We start from the raw sequence: 16,548 nt of genomic DNA, 5'->3' as shown, positions 1-16,548 counted from the left end.
TCTCTCTCTCTCTCTCTCTCTCTGTCTCTCTTTCTTTCTTCCTCTCATCTTTATACATAATTCATGTATTATACATCATCGCTAACGGTACACGTACTTTCACATCGCGTGCTAACATTGGGCAGGTCTTCACATCGATTTACATTCTTAATTAATCTTCAAATTCATAAGAGAACCGACAACGACTTTGTGGATAAACATAAACGCGGTTTTGTGTGAGTGTGCGTGTGTGCGCACATATAATATAGGGTGAGATAAAAGTATCTTTTCTAAAAATAATTTTAAACGTTTATTCGTGCATTTTTATAGATTTATTTCTTTGAATTTGTTCACACAAATTGATATCTATTTTACAAAAGAAAACCGAAGATTGGTGTCCACCAAGCTTTGAAGTGAGTGTTCTCTATAAACTGTTGTAGCTCATCCAAATCTTGAGGTACCTGTGCAAGAACTTGATATAAAAACGACTTTTATCTCACCCTATAAAAAATGTAGTCGATGTCTCTGTAAAAGTACATTGTCATAGTAGATTGAGTATATTGTCTAGCTCTCATCGCTGTCCTGTAAACGTCACGTTAACACGCCTTTAACACGCTCTGTCATGAAATACAACTGCCAGGAAAGAAAAGCTTTATTACGAAATTTCGTCGCACGTGTCGAGAATGCTAAAAAAAATATCAAAAATTGTCATACGAATATCAGATAAATATGTGTAGGCAAGCAAAAATAATGTATTATATATCTAAAAAAACCAAAAGAAGGAAAAAAATAAAAGATCCATAAATATATTCTTTATTTAGGTGAAAGTGATGAATTTTCTGAGAAAGACATTCATTTATCATTTTTGACGTTACTAATCGATATAAGAGAACAACGTTTATACGTAAAATGTGTGTATATATGTGTACTATAAATTTATAAAACCGAATGAGAAAGACATTATCTTTCAGATTTCATTCCTTTCTTTCTTCTTTTCAAAAATATCTAGCTAATTCCATTACAATGCGATATCAGAGAAAAGATCGATCATTTCCTCGGCGCGTTCCAACGTAAGCAGATAAAGAAGGAATAAGGGTAAATAATTTACGAGAAAATGGTCTGCTTTGTCGGAGGCAAAAGTGAGTAATGGCGGAAGTACTCACCGGAGATGGGATCCGCGCCATCGAACTTCCTCTCTATGGTTACGCTCTCGTGAACGGCATCCTTGCTCGTTCTTATACGACATCCAGAGTTCGATTCTCCTACGGCACCAGCAGAAGCAGTAGTACCACCACCAACGACGATTCCTTCCTGATTCTTGTGATCGTTTCTTTCAACCGACTTGGACACACCACCGAGGCCGACAGTTGCCGATGTTTTGCAATTGATACTACCAATAGAGTTGCCATTGATGTTGGCATTCACATTGATATTACCGTTTCCGTTGTTAGACGTGTTCTCGTCGACCTATAACATATCCAATGTATACACACTAACACTCATCTACAAATATATATCTATCAATCATCAACAATAACACCTGGCTAAAAAGAGAGAAAGAAAATATCTCCCTCTTTGCATTTAATTTTTTTTATTTACTTTTTTATTTATTTATTAATCTAATTTTTATCGAAGTATTTCAATGACTTACCGTAGTTGTCATGCAAGTGGACGAGGAACGCACAACAACAATACGGTTCTGATTGTGGTCATTAGAGGCATTCGATGATACTGATACGTGATTGGCAAGAGTATGACCATCATGCCCGTTATTATTCGCTGATAAATTGACGTTGCTAGCTCCTGTGACACCACCACCACCACCACTATTACTCAAAGAAGTCTGCCTGATCACCAGAACGCTGCCTGCCGGCTCTAGGACCACGACTTGCCTCATCTTTGGACTTTTAACTATTATCTTAGTTTTCTGAATTGGTTGTTTTCTTTTTATTTGAAGCTCTTCTCCACCTTTTCTTCCACACCTCCTCCTTTTTTTCTAACCACTTTTCTTCCTTTTTGTCGTAGGTTGGTTCAGATATTTCCAGACGGAAAAGCTCCTTCAGTAGACCCAGCTCTGTTTCTTAAAGAATCCTCTCTCCAATCTTTGCCACCTGCTCCTCCTGCAAATACATAAGATACACATTGAAATGATCCAATATCAAAGCTGTCGACTTAAAAGTTCATTCTATATTCCTATCTTCATCCAATCGTCCGAAAGCCCTTCACATTTTTTTTCTATCTATCTATCTATGTATCTTTCTTTCATTCCACCTAACTCTTACTTCTTACCTTCACACTCCTTCCACCTTCGCGTGGCTTCCTATGAAAGACAAATCGATAAGATTATTGTATCGATCGGCTGGCCGAAACGTTTAAGAGAATTCTTCGCCGCTTCATTTCGTATACAATTTAATCTTTTTATTTTTATCATTAATTATAACTACGATGTCTGATAACATTTACATATTTTTTTTCTTTCCTAATGTCCTTTTACTAATTAGAATCGTTTCTCTTTTCCTTTCTTTTTTCTCCCTTTCTCTCTCTATTAAGTAATACAATTTGAATTTATTAATGGATTGCGTGCGTTGTTGAAAATGTAGGTATTATTAAATTTGCATTTTCCCAGCAATTACTCAACAACGTTGACGCGTTTCCACATGGGAAAAGAAAACTACGTTCGTCTTCTAGGATGCTCAAAGGAATTAAGATTTATCGTTCGAAGACGAACTTCTAATTGACTTTATCGTAGAACTTTATTTTCAATCCGTTACATTGGAATTTAATAAATTACTCTTTTGCGATAATGTATCTTACAAATGTATATTTGATTTCTCTTGATAATCTCGAATATTAAGGTTTGCTTAGAAGTAAATTAACATCATATTTGAAATTATGTTGTTAACCTTTTCGCGTGAATATCGTTCCATATAAATTCACTTTTACACGCGTATCGTCGAATAGCACGATCCCTATATGGGATTCATATATTTCATTTATACATACAAACCCTTGCACGGACGACCACTCGTATATGAGTCGCTAGATTAGAGATTTTGTCAAAATTCTACTTGTAAATAAAACCTGTAAACAATAAAAATGTATTTTCATCGACTGACTTATGAGATAGAAATCTTTTTTCTAAAAATATTCATTTGTATGACGATAAAAATTCGGCGATAAATTTGTGAGTGCACATTTTTTCAATTAATGAATATTTGAGGCAAAAAGAAAAATTCATAAAGAGGGGTAAACTGGTAGAAAGTAATAAATAATTGAAACGACAATGGTAGATATCTCTGGGAACGACATACGTACTTAAAGATATACCTTAGATACGTGATAACAATTGTATGGCACGTCGTAGAGAAGATTCGAATAGAGGAAAAGTTAATAAAAATTCATGCCGTAGGAGTAGGAGATCGTGAAAATTACGAAATTCTCGGTGACCAACGGGCCGTTACGAGTGGCGGTTACGTAAAAGCGATATTCGCTCGGCGTTCCATCGCGTTTATTATCAAAAATAAATCTCGTCTCTCTCTCTCTCGCGTTGGGAAACTATTACGACGTTGAACAACGGTGTTGCTCCAAGAAAATCTCGGGGTACCATTTTTACCTTACATTTTATTCTCTTTTCCTTCCTTTTATTTTCCGCTTTGTTCTTCTTTGTTCTTAACAAAAAAAGTAGCATAACTGAGACTGATTATAAACCCGTATATCCCAGAAATCTTATTGCTCGTATACTAATTGAAACAAAATATCATTTTGAATAAATTAACAATAACAAAAAATATGTATCGTCGCAACCCGTATAAAGGTCGTGTGTAAAAAACGGATGGGTTAAAATTATATTAATGATATATTCATTTCATTCCTAATATTTCTTATAAAATGTTAACTCATTACTGACCGTTTACATATGCAAGCAACATTTATTATACAACTCACTATTATTAACATTAATTATTTTACTTAATAGTATTTACTTAAATTTAGATATTATCAAATTTCATGCAATTATTAAGAAATTCATAAAATTTTGTGCATATAACTGGTCAACGACGTATCAAATATCACGAATTTAATCGTGAATAAATTATACTAGCATCTTGCGTAGCGCAACCCGAGAATAGCGAATTGAGTACGGTTATGTGAAAATCTTCATTGTTAAATTTATAAACGTCGCAAGAGAGCTGGAGGATAAAGGAGCTTATAGGTTTTGTTTTGGCTCGTTGCGAAGGCAGGTGGCCAACGTACTACGTGGCCCAATCTCTCGCAGTTTCTTCGAGAGACGGGAAATAAGATCTTCAGCTAGGAACAACGCTGCTAAAAACTCGAATCCATCTCATCTTCTTTCTCTCTCTCTCTCTCTCTCTTTCTTATTCACTGTCTACTTTATTTCTTTCTACCTTTTTATATTCGTCTCGAGCCTGTAACAGGTCCAACGAAGGCTTGCCAATTTTTAGCCAACGACTGGACGGGCACGAAAGGGAATTCCACGTAGGAAGAAAAAAAAGAAAAGAAGAGTGAGAGAGAGAAAGAGATAAAAAAAAAAGAAATATGAAAGAAGGAGATTCATCGATCGGTTATCAAATGGACTTATCAGCCAAGGAGGTCGACTTTCAAGGCCATCCGATCGTAGAATAGAATTAGCTTCTCGAAAATGGGCTTCTCTTCTCTACTTCAACGACGACATAGATTCTCATCTCGGGGCAGCTAATCCCGTTAAAAAGGATGCACTTACCGAGCTTGGATAAGCATGAACTCCGATGCCGCTTAGAAACAGAAGATACCGCACGAACTTACTTCCTACTCTTCTAATCCCCGTTTAAAGCTCTAAGTCTTCTACCCTTCCCTTTTTATCAGTTAGAATACACGCGAGTTACTCGCGCAAATCGTAACTATAATACGTTCTATTTCCATTTCAGTAATTACGTTAAAAGTTTCATCCAAATTATATTTTAATATATATTTTTTTAATTAACTATTTGATATCATTCAAATAAAATATCAATTTCTAAACATCTTAACACGTCTGTCTATTCAATTCTAAACATTTTACTACGATGATAATTTAAATACCCCGACTTCTATCAATGTTTCTAATAATCTTCCTCATCACAACCATTCCATTTCCGTCATTTAAATACCAGTTTACCAGTTTATCCAGTGACGAAAGCAAATATATACAGGGTGTGTACAAATCGTGGGTATGGAACTTTCCTATCCAATTTAAAGCAGCCAATTTTATATTCAAACTGTATCATTCAAAAATGTGATATTTTTAGGATATCTAGGTGTTTCAATTTTAGGAACTCAGCCTATATAATAGGAATCGAAGGTATAACTATAATTACATACACCCTGTATATATAATCGAGAACAGGATGTCTGGAAATTACACTCGACTGCACGAAATTACCCTCGTAAGAAGATTGTCGTCGTCGTTCGCGTTTCAAATGATGTCGTTCAATACTAACCATCATCGAGTGAAACTGTTAAACAATTTAATAGAGAGTCCAGATAATGATTATACTAATCGAGAATCAACTTACTCCTCGTCTTTTTCTTTTACTCTTCTCAAGATGTTAATTCTAATAAAGAAATGAAAACCCCAGAAGGAAAATAAACATAAAATTTAGCAATAGTTGAAACTTATTTTCAAGTAAAATTCTTCAGTCCTACCCACCCTTTCCAAGGGTGTGTTTCTAACGTAGCGATTTACCTTCGGGTAAATCGTCGACACGTCTGTTCCTCTTGGAAAGAAACTGACCCACTTTCCATCTCTCATTATCTTTTTTTTCTTTTTTTCTGTCTATACGGAAAGACGAGCGACTATTCCTGAGGAACGCGATTTGAGGAATAATGAATTTTAAAAAGGGGGCCCTTCTCTCCTTCCAAGCGCCCTTTAAAACGATTTAAAATCATGGACACACACATGCCCTTCACTTTCTTTTCTTTTTTCCTATCACGCGTTTTCTCCTCATCTATCCATCCCTCCATCAATCCATATATTATCCATCCATATATCTATCTATCCATCCATCTATCTTTCTTTTTTTTTCTACTTTCCACTCTTTAGACGCGAATGAATCGCAAGCTCTAGGCTGTGTGGCATTCTTCCAAGTGGGAAGTGTATTGTTAAACGTCTTTTATATTATAAACGAATGCTTCCTATGCGTGTTGAACGACGCACGCGTATTTTATTGCACACACACACACATCCATAGGATGATATACATATATATACTTATACGCACGTACTTTTCACTCATATACTAAGACGTGAATACTCACACTTAAATAATTTATGTTAAATCTATGTTTATACGTATGCATAGCACATATGTGTATATGTGTGTGTGTATACATGTGTATGTACCGTATATACACGACGCATCTCTTTTAAAGCTTTCACGGTAGAGCGGAGCTTTACCTACTTCCCTTTGTTAACTTTTTCATTCTTCTGAGCGATATAAACTTCCCCCGTTCGTCCAGGAGCATGGAGCAGTCACATTCCGTGCACCTTATAACGCCTAGGTATAGTTACTACGTAATATATCTACATATACATGTATATATGTAGATGACATGTATATACTATAGATATAAGTAGGAACGCGCACGCTTGCGGAACTTACTCGACCGTGTTAATTATTCATTGATCAATCTATGCTAAGATGTATTTTTAATAGCCCACGTTTTTTTATCGACAGATTAACATTTTTTGTTCTCTTACCGTATTCTTTCTCTTGCTTTCTCTTCGTTATTTTCCTTCTTCTTACTCTCATTTATTTTCTAAAACAATTCGAAAAAACCCTTTGTTTTAATTCTTTTACTTTAACTTTAACTTCTAGAAGCGAACGAGTATTTTGTAGTAAATATAGTTTTTAGCTTAATAAAAGGATGTTATTATTGTATTTTCCACGTTTATCATGAAAATGTTTTCGCTCGTTAATTGATGAAAGAGAGAGATCATTTTTTTAAAAATTCGCTTATCTTCGCGATTATCTGACTCGGTGAAAAGTTTCAAAGGTTGTTCCGCGTTCGTTCGTTCTTCTTTTTCTTCATCTTTTTATCTTTCCTTCTTCTTTTTTCTTTTTTTTTATAATAATAGAGTCAAGAAAAGTTTTCTCTTTTCCGACAAGTATAAACTTTGAAATCGTGCTAAGTTGTACTCGCGTCGAGAGCACACTTTCCCGACAAGAAATTGAGAATATATCTCGATGATAGTTAAGATTATCGCGTGTCATATAATTTTATAAAAAAAAAAAAAAAAAGTCAAATCTCTATCTCTTACTAGATGATGATCATAATAATTTTTTCAACGAATCATCGCTTTCTTTCTCAAATTTTTTATTTTATCATTAATCAAATTCATAATGAGAAATAATTGTCATTTATTTTTCATACTAATCTTAATGATATCATTGTAATTTCATTTTCGTTAGAATAAATTTTATGCATTAAACAAAAATTTAATAAAATTATTTTATTAAAATCCACATAAGATTAAACGATCGTTTTATAATTAATTATGACATTTCCAAGTATAGAAACCTTTTTATAATCATTAATTATTTTCCTTGTTCATGATTTTTCAAAATCAGTAGACTCCATTTTCCTTTAAAAAGGAAAAAAGTCGAATGGTTTACAAAATCCTACCGAAGAGAAAATCTGAAGCATTAGCTCGACTAGCAACACGTTAGTGGTTATAATTGAATGGCCTTGAGCCTGGGAACGGGCATACCTATAATGCGATATCTCGAACCTCTGGAGGCCCAGAAAATTAGATACTGAAAAGGCACGTTGAAAATGCGCAAGAACGAAAAAAGAAACAAAATGCAACCCTCATTCAAATAACGTTACTTTTACTTCGTTTTTACCATTTTTTTTTCTTTCTTTATTTCTTCATATATAGTAGTTTTCTCTGACTCTATTAACGATAAAGCTGGAAGAAAAATTTTTCCGAGGAAAACTAATTCGGGAATTATTTTTGGGGGCCAAGTACGCATTTATAATGAAAGAAATCTGTATTTCTTTCTCCTCCCACCCCTTTCTCTCTCTCTCTCTCTCTCTCTCTCTCCCTCTCTCTCTCTCACACTTATATATTCTCAATCCTATTATTTTTCCCTCTCTCTTTTTTTTTCTTTCTTTCTGTTTCTGTCTCTAGTTCGTATAAATCTTTGTCAAGGATACAGAACGGGATTTCGAACGTCGCACCGGCCCGGAGAACGATATTTCATCGGGACGCGCATAATCCCGCTTGATTTCAATAACTTATAATTTGGAAAGTCTACAGGAGAAGAACCGTTTTGCGATCCATTGAAAAATGGAGTGCAATGAGTAGAGACACTTGCAAGAGGGGAGGAATTGTAGGAAGTAAGAGGAAGTTGAAAAATATAATACGTTCGTTGATATATAACGATCGATCTCGTTTCTTTATCTGATGACGGACGGACGATTCGATAAATCACAATTTCGCTTTGCTAAGAAATGTAAATGATGCACCCCAGCCGAAAAAGGACTTTGAATTTCAAATATAATAGAAAAAGAGAAAGAGGGAGAAAGGCTTGGAAATCTTATTATGTAGAAAACGAGTCCGAGTGCAGACGCGCGTGCTCACGAATCGCAGCTTTAAATTGTAAAGCTCGTACATTCGTTACTTTATTTGTTTATCGTCCTGCTTTAGAAAGAAAGAATCTCTCTGTGCATGTGTATATTTTTGTGTATGTATGTATATGAGAAAAAGAGAAAGAGAGAAAATCGGTGACCCAGTTTTTCGCGACAAAAACGCAAGTAGCAAGAAAATACATAAAAGGAACACGCTCGTTCGAAAATGTCCACAACAAGCATGAATTTTCGAAGGAACTTCTCGTCATACATTTTCGAAAAGCATTTTCTTATACATGTTTACGCGTTCGAACGATTTTTCCTTTACTATCTTCTACCTTTACTATCTTATCTCTAGTACCTCGAGATAAGAGAAAAACGTGATCTCCTGAGATACGCGAATTGACGACAAATTTGGATATCGTTGCAAATATTTATCTATCAAAATCAGCTTCCTTTTTATTCTTATAAAAATTGTCTTTGCAAATTATTTTTTTTTATCCTAATCCCCTTGATTCGTAATTTTTTTCAAAGCACAACTACGTGCCTAGACTATTTCATTTTATTACAGTTTTATGTACACAATTATAATTAGAACAAAATTAAATTACTTTTACAATTTGTATTAAGTTTATTTTAATACATACTCTCGAATAGTTAATCGATATAAATACTATCTCTGTGCACGCAGTTATTACAAAAATAGAATTATTTTTCAAGTTTTTATTAAATTCATTTTGACATATAATTAATCCTCGAATATTTAATAGCAATTAATGCGTTTTAAACACTGCGTTTTATTATTATTTATTAACAACCACAAATTTTTATATTTTTGAATAAAGTAAAAAATGATTCTCCTCTTCCATAAGTTAGCAATAAATTTCTTCAAATCGACTATTTCATCGGAACGATCCGTATTTCGATTAGAAACCTAAATACACATCATTTAAAAAGTAAGGTAACTTTCGAAATGACCTTTCCGAGAAAAAAAGGAACAAGATTCTCGTTCAAAAAGATACACATACACACGTGGATACAACTACTTTTATATACTTTAGAAAACTCGTGTCTACGATTCGTCGAGCACCAGTAAATAAGTTCATTTTTTGTTTAGGTTTCTTACAACAAGCACGACGGTCCTGTTTACATTCTGTATCACCGATGTAACTCTCGCACTGATCACGCGAGAAACCTCTTTTTCGCGCTTTTATAGAGCAATATTTCTATCCTCTCGAATTTCTTTCTTATTTCCGTCGTGCCACATGTGCCGACTTTGAAATATATGTTTCTTCCAGCTTCCTCACCGTCAACTTGTTTGGAAAAAAAATGTTTCCCCTTTAAAAGTCGTCTTGCACAATAACGCGAAAGTAATTCACCTTACCGGCACGTTTAAACTGGAGCAAACGTATTTCCAGATAATTCAACGCGATAATCAGGAAATTAACAATGCGATAATCTCAAATTATGGTAAAATTTGTTTTATCTTTATTTTTTTTTCTATAAATATGAGAGAGAAAGAGGGTAAGAAAAAAAATTACATCGTATGGTAATACGTAACGATCGCATTTGTATACACACGTGCATTCTTGCATGCATAGAAAATGTAGAAAAATTACATTCGTATTTACGGGAGGTTCGTTTTTACGCTTTTAAAAATAAAAATACTCTAGTTCTGTAAAAATATTTATTTACCCTTTGATACCGTAGAATATCTTTTTTTCGAAAATTCATCTTTTTTTAAATTGCATTTTGAAATGTAGAAAAATATATTTATATTATGTGATGTGTGTGTGTGTATATTTTTCGATGAAAACAAATTTGTTTTCCTATTTGGAATGATCGAATTTCATATAACATAGGAACATTTATTGTTGTTGATTTAAAAATTAAATCTCATCGAAATATCATTTTATCTTATAATAAATTGACTTGTATTATAAAATTCAATAAGGATTTAAATATATGTATTTTATTTGTTGGAAATTAGAACATAATGCAAACGAATGTAACTATTCATTTAGAAATGTAATTTAATCCAAAATGAAATAATCTCATTTGATTAAACATATGAGATTAAAATCTAATTTTCAATGTTCCACTAATATTCATCGAATTTATCATCGGTTTCATAACATATATAGTATATATGTATAAATATCTGAATATACAGATAAATGAATTGATAATAAGAGAAAGAGTTCGATGAAGAGTCGTGTTAAGCGACTAAATAATCGGATCGATCGCGTACGACTAATTAATTATCCAGAGCGTATAATTGGTAACACACGTAAGTAGAAACAAGCACGGTCATAGAGGTCGTCGTGACAGTAGCATACCAACGTGTATATACCAACGTGTTCCTGCCTTTTTCGCGGTTTATACCCTCCTCCCTCCACCACCACCACACCGATATAATTATCTATGTTTAGTACCACGTGATTAGCAACGCAAGCTTCCATCTCATTGATCCAACCTACGTACATATGTCTATCTATATATGTATGTGTATGTATTACCATACGTATGTATGTATTTCATGTACGTGTATACATGAATTTGTGTATAACGATCTATGTAAATTGTATACTACGAATATTTGTATTTATTATATAATAAACGTGTATGTATATGTATGAATGTATGTATCGATGTATATAAATTATATATGCATCGTGTTTGTTTGTATATATATATTTATGTATGTGTAGGTTTGAATGTAGATATCTTCATATATGTTGGTGTATATATGATTGTAGGTATGTATGGATAAATATATGGATGAATGTGTGTGTGTATACGTGTGTGTATGTGTATGCAGTGGATATACACCTAATACCAATGTATGTGTTTACTCACATATTTCAAACTCCGGAAGATCGGAAATTCGAACGTTCTATCGCCTCGATATCGAAGACTCGTAATAAAAAAATAAAAAAGAAGATAGAAAAAATATAAACAAAGAAAAAAAACAATCGATAATCGATGATTGGTCGTAGGCGTTTATATCGTCGTTCGGAAAATAAACGCTTTGATGAACAACGATAAAAGGAAGAAATAATATACATACATAAAGTTTCAGTTTGTTCCTTCTATCTATTTATCTATGTGTCTATATATTTATTTGTCTGTATATCTATCTATCTCCCTCTCTCGTTCAGTGTTTTGATCTAATAAAAATTTGAACGCTGTCCGATAGAAGATCCTCCATCAAAAATGTTACGAATAAAATGATGATCCCCTTGGAAAATTTATCGTTTACCAAAAGAATTGTGTATTTCTATGAACGCGTATTAAATTCATATTCGAAGCACTGAGTTACCAATACGTATCGAATAATTCTATTTTCTTATGATCAATATATCGATTTGTAAATGATTTTTAACTAAATGCAGGATATGTTCGTATTACATAATTTTCAAAAGCAATTATACTTGATTTATTTATCAATTCAATCAAAATATAACATGTAATATAAAAATAAATTAATAAAATAAAAAATAAATTATTTGCATCGATACTTTTCTAGAAATAAGATTATTTATAAAGTAGTAAAGATACTAAATTAAAAAAAAAAAAGATTCTACTAGATTTTTGCTTGAAAACTATTGATATAGTGTGTTTAAGATGAAGGAAATTTAGAAATAAAGACATTAGTATATCTTAATACCCGATTCTCATCTCTAACAATTGGGCATCTCATGTTTTTACTGTTATTCAAATCAGTTAGTATCAGAATATCCATTAAAGCAAAAATAATACAAAATACATTTGTTTAAAACTTACATATACTTCAAATAAACAATTTTAATTTGATATTTTATTAGACGGATTATGATACACACTAACACTAACACTAGACCTTCCATAATCTCATTTAACTGTCGATCAGCTGTGGGTTCCCACTCTCTCTCTTTCTCTTTCGTCCTCTCCCTACCTTTATGTTCGTTACTTTGTCCCTGTCGTTTCATCAAATTTTATCATTACCGTCACCTAAGAAGATTCACTTCAAAAAACAAAAGAACGGAAATAAACAAAAAGTATGATAAGAGACAGAAAGAGAGAGAGAGAGAGAGAGAGAGAGAGAGAGAGAGAGAAAAAAGAAATTGTTTTGCAGAAAATGTCTTTCTGCAAAACAGGGACGTATTATTTCTTCGTTCGAAACAATATTGTAAAAATCGATATTATACTATCTTCCAATTTTGTAAAAGAGCACTCTTTCCTTCTCAAAGCGGGCTATTTTATTAGCGTTCTTCTCTAGTTCACGCATCCGTACATATACATGGCTATATAATCGCGTAGGTTTTACGATCGTCAGAGATATATTATACTCGGTTTACTTGAAATACTTTGAATGTGTATTCGATTGGCATGACATAGTATACATCTATGTATTAACAATATGCTTACTTCCATCTATACGGTAAGTATGAAATATCAATTTATTTATCTATTTTTATATTTATAATCTATAATCAATGATCTCTAAAACAGAACTTCTAAACGTATGGATCGCGATCCCATATGGGGTTACCAAAATTTGATCTAAGTAGTTCATTAGGCTTTGTCTTAGATATATAGTAAAATTATATTAGTACGTATATATATGTATATACCAAAGAATTGTTTTCAAATAAATTTTCTTTACGATTTATTATACCCAGACTCGTGAACATATTTGCTCGGGTAAAAGGGGCTGCCAAGTGGAAAAGTTTGAGAAGCCCTGCTCTAGAATAAAATAATTATATTAAATATGTAATCTATAATCAATGGTCTCTAGAATAAAATAATTAAATTCATTTTAATTTAATTTAACTTCTATCTATATGTCACTCTGTGAAATTAATTTTTCTACTGTAATTTTTTTATTATAAATAACAATCTTTTAATATGAGAAAAAAATGTACAATTACATGACCGATAAAAAACGTCATTTAGAATATATGTGTATGTACAATATTTACGTGAAACGTCTAGAATATACCTCTAGAACTCATAAACCTAAAACCCTAGTACCTCTGGTATAAACAAGTTCTAGAGTTTCTCATTTCCCTTACGTCATTTTCGATGTTACGTAAATAATACTTCCTACAAGATTATTTAATTAACCCTATCATTTACCAGAAAGAGAGAGCATCGAAAGGTTAGGAAAGGAATACCCAAATGGAGTTTCGTTGTTCGCCAAAATAGGAAAATAAGAATCACCTAGTATAATGGGATTTCCTTATCATTCAATCTCAACGAGAAAAAGAGAAGGAGAGAGAGAGAGAGAGAGAGAGAGAGAGAGAGAGAGAGAGAGAGAGAGAGAGANGAGAGAGAGAGAGAGAGAGAGAGAGAGAATCTTACAATACCGAACTTAAGGATGATTTGTCGGTACAATCGGAGAAAAAAGTATGTCAAATTTTCACTAAACTAATATCTTCCAATATCTTTTAAAGTAAGGTATTTAAAAAAATTATTTTTTTTTCATCATCTTGTTTTTTATATCAAATTCCTAATAAAATCAAAATTCGTTTGCCTTTAATTCATTTTTAAGTAAAATTTTTAATATTTGTTAGAATTGAAAAAAAATTTTGGTCAGTGACTGTATCTTGAATTCAACTTTACCAAAAAAAATACAATAATTTTTTATATTAAAAATCACTAAGCAGATTATCTCTCAACATACTTACAAAAAAAATTAGAAGACAGATTTGCATCTCAGAAAATCGCACGCACACACATACACACATTTTAATTTGTTTTTATTTAAATTAATTAAATAAAATAAGCGCGCGCGTGATTTTTATTCATTAAAACATACCATGACAACATCGCGACATTTTAATAGTTGGTACCGCTTCACATTTTAACGCATTTCATTACCATTTGAATTTAGGCGGTAACATAGCCTATAGCAAAGTTTTAATTCGCTATAGTTGTGTTTAATTTTATTTTCCGTGTAGCTGTTTGCGAGGCTGCCACGTTTTCTCTGTGAATCACACTCTGCATTCAATAATATCGTAAATGTCACTCATTTTTATTGTTTTTTTCTGTAATTAATATGTTAATTGCTAATATGCTTTTTAGATATATAATCTACTAATTTACTATTTCACGGATTTTTCGAATAATTTTTTCATTATTATTTTTTTACTTACATTAGCTCAGCCTAATAACACGTTTTCCATTGAAGTACGTGTAAATTTGTTATAACTAAAAAATGTTACAACCTTCAAACGGCCTTGTAAAAAAATCCCTAATTTATGTTTAGGAGCTTCAAGAGACTTGTCAGAATAACTTATCATTTTTTCAAAGTATTCTCATCATTTTCAATATAGTTACAAAACATCTTTAACATTTATTTTCTTTTGTGCATAGTGTAAAGGGAAGCTACAAAGAATTCTATTCAAACGCGAGTATACTTCTATACGCTCGATTGTGTATCAAAAAAAATCATGTAAATGTATATATATGTAAGTATGCATGTAAAAAATGAATGAAAAAAAGAAGAAAAAAAAAAGATTTAGAAACTCGCAAATACTATCGTATCAAAATCATAAAAAGAAGAAAAAGAATCTTGTTTATTTTGTTAGTAATATTATTAGAGAAATATATATATATTTTTAGATTTTTTATTAATATTTAATATAAATTTAATATTTAATTTTATATTTGTTTTTCTTTTAATATAAATATTATTTTGATAGATATTTATATTTATAATCCAATAATATAAACATTAGAATTTTATACTTTTATATTTTTAAAAGAACTCAAATAAAATTCCGTACGTGTCAAAATTTCGCAAACATTTCTAACGCGAATGCAAATCTCTTAAAGAAATTAATTGTCGTCACGTTTGCTAATTAACATAAGTAGAAAAGTTAGCGTAATCAACAACTCGTAATAACGATTTTCTTAATCCTTCTCCAAACGAAAAATAAAATATATTAATGAGAGTGAAAAGTAAATACTATCTTGGCACAATGATATCAAATATTGTTTATTTCATTTATATATTTCGATTATAGTCCAGTCAATAACAGCAAAACTGCCAACTTTTTGAGCACCCGGCCAGAAACTTGATATAATGGCAATTCGACGACGCTGAATCGAATGGTGCTAATTTTTTTGCAATTAGATCAGGAGATCTTTGAGAAAAAGGGTAAAAAAGGATAAAAACGGCCGTATCTTAGAATCTAGGCATTAAATCGAAAAAAGTTTCAAACAAAAGTTGTAGAGAATTRAAAAATACATAAAAAATGTTCTAAGGTGTATCTTCGTATTTAAAAAATAAGCGAGAAAATGAAGGTGAAAGGTAATTGTAAGAGAGGGGGCAAGCCACGCCTCTACGTCGGTCTTTACAGGCGAGCGAGCTAGTGTGCGATATCTTTATTTTATTATGTTATAAGAAAACAGAAATGCATTTTTATTCAGCTTCACAATCACAAAAATTGTAAGGAAAATTCTTTTTACATTTCTTAATGTTTCATTATATACAGAAAAGATATAGAAATATATACATTATTATTTTTTACTATATTGAAGAATAATATATTTTTATATTAAAAAAATAAAATGTTAACTGTAATTCAAGTAATAAATGTTCTGTTGCGTACCCTACGCAACGAGTGAGTAGGGCGAAGCGCCGGGGTTTGTACGGCCCTGCCAAGGCGTGAGACACGCGCGACAAAGCAGTATCTTTGTTTTTGGTGGTAACCATGGTAGCGCCAAGATGTTTGTAAGGGCTCCTTCTTTCTTCTAGCTCGCGTTCTCCCACCACATTTATCTTCCTTTATTTGCGCAATATAATAAACAATTTATTGTCCCTAATTTTTTTTGTAATAATTTTAATTTTCTTTCCTGTATAAAATTAAAAATTAAGAAATGTAAAAAGAATTTGTATAGCTTAAGGATAGAAAAACTTGAAAAAAAAATAATTCCCCTGCGAAGAATCGAACGGTAACTACCCGTGCG

At 32.1% G+C, this 16,548-nt stretch overlaps 1 protein-coding gene across 1 annotated transcript in view; it reads right to left on the bottom strand.

The window, feature by feature from the left end:
- The window catches only part of LOC106784385 (calmodulin-binding transcription activator 2), a 52,963-nt gene that overhangs the window by 26,658 nt on the left and 9,757 nt on the right, over window positions 1-16,548 (bottom strand). The window contains exons 2-3 of the mRNA XM_014743859.1: window positions 1,631-2,099; window positions 1,143-1,446 (exon numbers count right to left, since the gene is read on the bottom strand). Coding sequence (XP_014599345.1) covers window positions 1,143-1,446; window positions 1,631-1,876 — 550 coding nt within the window. The 5' untranslated portion in view covers window positions 1,877-2,099. The remainder of the gene's footprint in view (window positions 1-1,142; window positions 1,447-1,630; window positions 2,100-16,548) is intronic.

This window comes from Polistes canadensis, unplaced genomic scaffold (genome assembly GCF_001313835.1).
Source record: "Polistes canadensis isolate GaletaPanama2010 unplaced genomic scaffold, ASM131383v1 scaffold_34, whole genome shotgun sequence".
Taxonomy (NCBI): Eukaryota; Metazoa; Arthropoda; class Insecta; order Hymenoptera; family Vespidae; genus Polistes; species Polistes canadensis.
This window is presented reverse-complemented; position numbering and strand designations above follow the sequence as displayed.